The following is a 6822-nucleotide window of genomic DNA, read 5'->3' as shown; positions in this document are numbered from 1 at the left end:
CACCAAAACTAAATCACATATTCAATACAATCATCAAATAGAGTTAAGTTTCATCATAAATTTTGATGGTAAATGAAAGTTTAACACATAGTGAGCACGATAAACATAAAGAAGATGAAGCTATCAAATGCATGATTAAAACTAGAACAATCTAACCAATTTATTGATGTATTTTTCAAGAAAGATGATGGATGCTTCCAAGCCTTCAAAATCCTTGATCGATCTTCAATTTAATTATAAGGTGAGTGTTTTTATGTAACGCCCCACTTTCGGGTGTCCAAATGTTATGAAGTTTATAAGTCAATGGAGAAATAGTTAACTAGTAATCGCATGGTACTAATTGTAACTAAATGAGTCTTGATATTATAACTTTGTGAACAAGACATTCATCTTGAGAACTCTAGGGGCCTCTATGTAAAATTTTCTCATTTAACCTACCTTTTAAACCTCCTGGCCATGAGTTCTTAAAACTCATTTAACTTTGGGAACTAGTACCTGCTCGTGCCGACGGCCGACGTGAAAGCTAAGACCGTCGAGCTCACCTTCCCTCTTGGCCATCGGTAGGGCGTCGACTTCCTCATACATAAGAGTTTTTTGGCGATCCTCTCAAACTATACCGCCACCTCCTTCCCGATCTGGTCGATCGCTCCCGTGACGATTGGAACTCGGCTTCTTAGTTATTCTCCTGTTAGGTTTCGCCGTTTCGGTACGTTCTTATTTGTTGCATTCTTTACAAGAAACCGTGTGTTTTGTGTGCATAAACTTTAACAGTTGAGTGGCCCGAATAAATGACGAGAACGAAGGGTAGGCATGAACTCTCCCGATGGCTGCAACAGTTATCACCGTTTTTTTTTATTTTATGATCCTAATCACCTTGATGAACCTAGTCGTGTACGATCCGTCATGCTCACTGTTGTAGAACCGGGAATGGGGAGTTCACATGCAACGAGTAACCGTGCTCGAATGGGTTATGCCTTGGCTAAAATTGCATGCATGTATTGTCGACCTAACTTTGGTAGCATGAGTCACTTGTTTAATTGTTGAATTTCTTGTCTAAAAAAAAAGAAAAACCAACTATTTATATTTGAATAGTTGATGCTCTAAATAATGACATCACAATATAATCATGTTTTTTATAATAAATAATAAGTTAAAAAAATTGTTAAAATGTTGGGACTATAGAGAACCGTACGTCGGAACATCAATTAATAATGCTAAACTAGAGTCACCCGATGTTCGGGTATCAACCGACCCATGTTATAAGATTGTAAACGGGCGCGTCGAGACCTAGCTGACACACGTATTGATGGCTAACTTAGGGGATGTTTAGAGTTATTGATTATGAAGATTTTTTTCTATAGGATATTGAACTCGTTTTAGTGTTTGCGGTTTCAAAAATCCGGTAGCTCTTAGATATTTCTGTGTACTTCGCTAAGATGAGTTCTACGAGCCCACTTTTAAACGTTTTACCCTTTTCCTTGGGCTAATATATATGCTTTACAAACATAGAAATTTATGTGTGTGTGTGTGTGTATATATTGTGTCTAATTCTTTTACACATCAACACGAAAACAACTTACTACAAGCATGGGTGATTCACGTTATAGTTTACGTTCGATTTTTTAGTACATGTTTTACGCATGATTTAATGTATGGGTAAGGATGTTCTATGAGGATGTACGCTTATGGTTATTCATGGGCCGGGTCAACCCATAGAGTCCTCTCCGCGAGGCAATTTCATAGAGTCCTCTTCTTGAGGCAAACTTATAGAGTCCTTGATCGAGGCAAAACACATAGAGTCCCCTAACATATCATGACTTGGTGTTTGATATGTCCTTGGGGCAAATGATGGACCCTTACGAACCTTTGTATTACCTTATGTTATGTTATGATAATATTATGAAAGTTGTTTTAGGAAATGATTGCCAAATTATTAAGTTTCAAATACAGTTTAAAAAACCAGAACTCACTCAGCGTTGCTGACTTTTGCATATATGTTAGATTGAATTTTCATGTTGAGAAGTGGAAATTACCACTTGGACGTGCTTGAGGCTACCTGGATGGTTGAAGACATATCTAATCGAAGAAATTAATAAAGCAAGCTGTTTTCTTTTCTTTTATTACTAGACATATTTAAAATTTGGTTTTTGGACATATTCCCTGGTTTTAGGTTTTGTACTTGAACATTTTTCCGCTACATGTAACTCTAGACTCGTTTTTAATAAATTGAAACTATTTTTGACGTTACTTATAAATATTTGGATATGATGACCAACTTTAGGACTCCTGGGTTTTGGGGTCTTACATTTTAAGTGATAATCCCGTCCAAAACCCTTTCCAAGAACACCGAATGCAATAAGACATGCAGTCTATTTATGGCTGTCTGGAAAGCCGGGCATGACCCCATGTTGGATGGGCAAGGCCTGGTGGATCATTTTGCATGTGCAATTAATGCTTGTGAGATTGTACCTATCATGACTTAGCACGGGGCGTCGTACATGGGGCACCACCCCATCTTTTGGCTGTTAGATCCTTGTATTTTTGTCTTAGTTGGGCAAGGTGACCACATGGGGCTAGCTAGGTGAGGCACGGCCCCGTGTTTTGATCTCTGATCTTTGTCCTTTCTTGGAAAGTTAAACATAAGAGCGTGGTCCATGAGGAACGGCCCCATGTTTGATTCATAGAATTTTGCCTTATCTTGAAAAGGTGACCATGGGAGCGTGATCACTGAAGCATAGGGGCGTGTTAGACTGACTGATACATAATTTCTTTATCGTTTCTTCGTGTATACACTCGTTTCTTCGTTTGAAGCTGGAATACATTTAAAAATAAAAAATAACATAATAAATAATTATTTATACAAAATATTATATTAAAAGATGATATTTTAGAGATTATTTGATGCCTAAAATATATGTAGTTTTATTTACATCAAACACTAATTTCTAAGATAATTTCTATAATTAAGTCCAAATGTTAACTCGTATGCCCAATGACTATATCTAAATGTTAACACATAATTGATTTAATTCTTAGGCCCATTGTCTAAATGTTAAACCTTGTCCTTGGCCATAATTTAAACCTTATATAAAGAAAAGAAAAGAAAAGAAGGTTGTAAGAAGTTGTAAACGAATCGTTGCAGAAAACCGATCGCTAGACATGACTCGTGAGACACCTTTCGATCGCTAGACACTGATCAACCCAAATTTGGAAAGAATTCAGACCCGACCCAGAATGAAAAAATTATCATATAGCAATTGACAAACGACACCTAAAACTCCCCCCCCCCCTATGAAAAGTTTTATTGGGTCCGTCACTGTGTGTACGTGGTGTCAATTAGGGGGCTGGCATATCGTGTATACACGAACACAATAGGACATGAACGCACGAAACATGTATACATGTACACGGCATGAAAACTTATCATGTACCTGCATCCCAAATTCAAACACAAACTTGCTAATACCAGGTATACACGATAAGACACGAACATGTTAATACCGGTGGTGTCGCTCCAACTACGAGGAGGCCGAACTGCCAGAGAATCAAATATGCAGACTGAATAATTGAAGGGCTGCGACTACCGGAGATGTGGAGGGAAACCACCGAACTACCAGAGATTCGGAGAGGGATGATCGGAAAAGGGTTTGTGCGCCATCTGGTTGATGTTGGATTAGAATGATATGTGCCATGTTCAATTGGTTGGTATAAAAATTTAGGATTAATAATTTAGGATATATAACATATTATATTATTATTATTATTATATATTTTTATTTATAAAAAAATCTAATCACGTACTAATTTCTACTTAAAAGGTAAACGAGTATTTTACCCGTTTAGACACAAAAATTAAAAGGTCGATTTGTGTCTACCTGCTTAGTATACGAAACCTGTTAAGACCATACATGATATCTGTTAAATTCGTGTAGGTTCATGTCGTGTATTCGAATATGGTCAGCCGATTAAGCCCTAGTGGCAATGACAGGATTCATGCCGCTTGAGATGGCGGCATCAGTGATGAGGTCAGCCGCTGATGGTCGGTGATGATTATTGAACTTGAAATTGAATTTTAATTCAATGCCAGTTTCTTTTTTATAATCGAATCCTGCTATTATTAAATTCGAATCAAACTTTGAGTTTTTAAGTCCGATTCAAATACTGAACCTATACATGTAGGTAACATTATATACGGGTTTGATGACCCTTCAAAAAGTTGTGACTATGCTTACCTGTCAATGTAGCTTGTATTAGAGGGGATGGACACTCATGGGTATTTACCCATGCACCGGTTAATCCCTGCACAACCATCTCATTTCTACCCTCATATACCCACAAACCACAAAATCACCGGCGGCACCTACCCACAAGTACCCTAGAACATTTTGTGTTTTTTTGTAATTTAAAATATATAAAATAATTAAATGTAATTAAAATTAAAATATCATTAAAATTAAAAATATAACGTGTCTGAAAACCGGAAAAGTAAAATACAACAATTCAAACTAAAAAAATTAAAAAACGAAAATTTAAACTAAATGATCATTTGGCCAGTTATATTGCTTGATGATGATGTTGCTGTGCCTTCCTTTTAGGAATGCTCGATGATGTCATGTATTTCTCTTCGGCTTGCTCGATGAGATCTTTGAAAAATTGTATGCTACTATCATTTGAAAATATGTCGTTTTCAGAATCATTAGACGGTATGGATATCCGAGATCATATTTGAGAAATTAGTCATTGAGCGTTTGAGTGAATAAAGATGGTGAAGGTTTGAGTGAATAAAAATGATGGAAGATTTAAGTGAATAAAATGGTAAAGAATTAACGGTATTTATATGTAATAATAATAATTAATTAAACATTTATCTTTTCAAAACATATATGTTTGCAAATATTTGCCTTAAATTGTAATTTGGCAAACTAGGTATCCACATGTGAGGGGTGAGTTTGTTTTCTGATTTGAAACTTTTAAAAGTTACCCTTATATACGTCCCTTCCCCACTTATCATTATGTTAACCCTCTTTCTGTATTTGTTATTACATATATTTATAAAAGTGTTAGAAAAAGTTTGTTCACCACACCTGAAAAAATGCATATAAAGTTTCTCATATAATATAATATAATATAATATAATATAATATATAAATATAAAGCAAATTATTTGGGCATATATGCATATTACAAAAGTGAAAATATTTCAATCATTGTATTTGTCATATTTATGACCTAAAAATTAGATATACACAACCGAAAAAGGTATCTATAAAGCAGCCCAAATGATTATATATTTAATAAAAAATTTTGGCAGAAAACAATTGCATACTCGTCCTAACATGGGTTTAGTGGTTCTGTCAATCGAGACCACTGACCACTATCATACGATATACATGATGTTACATACTAGGAAACCGGCCAATTGATTGAAAAACATTTTTGGGCTGAGAGTTTCGAACGAGAGTGAACTGAAGAATTTGAACGAAATAATAAAATGAGTTTGGTTAGACGATACACGTTTTAAAATAGGAATCATATCTACGTGTCGAACAACCGTGTTCGATTCTTAATATCGTTCCACCTTATTATCAAACCCGTAGATTGCAAACTACATGATAGAGCACTTTTAATTTCTTTATTACTTTAAATTTTATAAGAATTGTCTACCACATTCTGATGATGAACACCAAAAGCAATGCCAAAAAAGACATATGTTATTGTAGTCTGATGAGAAAAAGGTAAGGTAGCAACGTCTTAAGATAAAGGTTACCTAGTCCCCCACCACCCTATCTTGTAAACCATGACTTCATCTCCCTTCATCATTAAGTAAACCAACTTAACTCTCTTATCTTCTATATATATATATATATAAAAGGGTCAATCAACCGGTTAGTTAGGTAGATATGATGAACACGTTGCATATAGATTTGGGGCCGGCAGTTGTAGCAGTGGCCATGTTCATATTGTTGTCGCCAGGGTTGCTATTCCAGATGCCAGCACGAACCAGGGTGATCGAGTTTGGGAACATGTACACAAGTGCCATGGCCATTCTGATTCATGCGGTTTTGTATTTTTGTATTTATACTATTTTGGTTGTAACTATCGGTATTCATATACATACTTGATCAGTACTCCATGTGTCCTTGTTTACTTCTTTCTCACATTTGTTTATTTCTTTCTCACATTTGAATTGTGCTTCTTGTAACATGTAAGTTCACTGTTTTATATACTAAAACTATGTTTAAAAGTTTACAAAATAGTAAGAAAATTAGATAACAATTTTTTTTCCAATGTTTTGTATTAAATGTAACAACATATATTATATATATAAAAAAAAAAAACCCGATGTTACATGGTCTTTTTACAGGTTTTTTTAACTCAAAAGGGTTTTCATTCTCTCTCTCTCTCTATAATACTCATATAAAAGATAAAAAGACACTCGTTATTATGGTGAATTTGTTTTTCAATAAAAACGTCGTAAAAAAAGTTATGGACGTTTTAAAATGATGGGGGATTTGGCATGTGCCTTGCACGTGAAGAAAGAAAGTCAACAAATGTGTTATTCCTTTTATGCCCTTTACCTTGTGTTCACCCTTGATTTCCCCCTAAACTAATCTCAACCCTCCATATTCAAAATCAATTGACAAGATTGCTTCTTGTTCTTCCTATAAAAAGTGTACTTCCTATTATAACCTAACACTATATATATATATACACATATATATATATACATATATATATATGGTTAGGTTCAAATAAGAAGTTTGATATTCCTAAGAATACTAGGAAGGAGAGTATTTTATTCTAATTCTTTAATATCAAAAC

General features: G+C 34.8%; 1 protein-coding gene across 1 annotated transcript; it reads left to right on the top strand.

Moving 5' to 3' along the window:
* Positions 1 to 5385: 5385 nt before the first annotated feature.
* Positions 5386 to 6136, top strand: LOC143548376 (uncharacterized). Its single transcript, XM_077039566.1, has one exon. It carries the CDS (start codon positions 5901 to 5903, stop codon positions 6120 to 6122), a length of 222 nt encoding a protein of 73 aa, XP_076895681.1. The 5' UTR covers positions 5386 to 5900; the 3' UTR covers positions 6123 to 6136.
* Positions 6137 to 6822: the final 686 nt, after the last annotated feature.

This window comes from Bidens hawaiensis, unplaced genomic scaffold (genome assembly GCF_021521415.1).
Source record: "Bidens hawaiensis isolate Kalapana, Puna unplaced genomic scaffold, B.hawaiensis_p1.1 tig00000935_1, whole genome shotgun sequence".
NCBI lineage: Eukaryota > Viridiplantae > Streptophyta > Magnoliopsida > Asterales > Asteraceae > Bidens > Bidens hawaiensis.
The sequence above is the reverse complement of the archived record's forward strand: the minus strand, read 5'-3'. Positions and strand labels throughout refer to the sequence as shown.

Bases quoted from the DNA above. Each gene is read 5' to 3' on its own strand.
- LOC143548376 (XM_077039566.1), top strand. From the start codon at position 5,901: ATGATGAACACGTTGCATATAGATTTGGGGCCGGCAGTTGTAGCAGTG.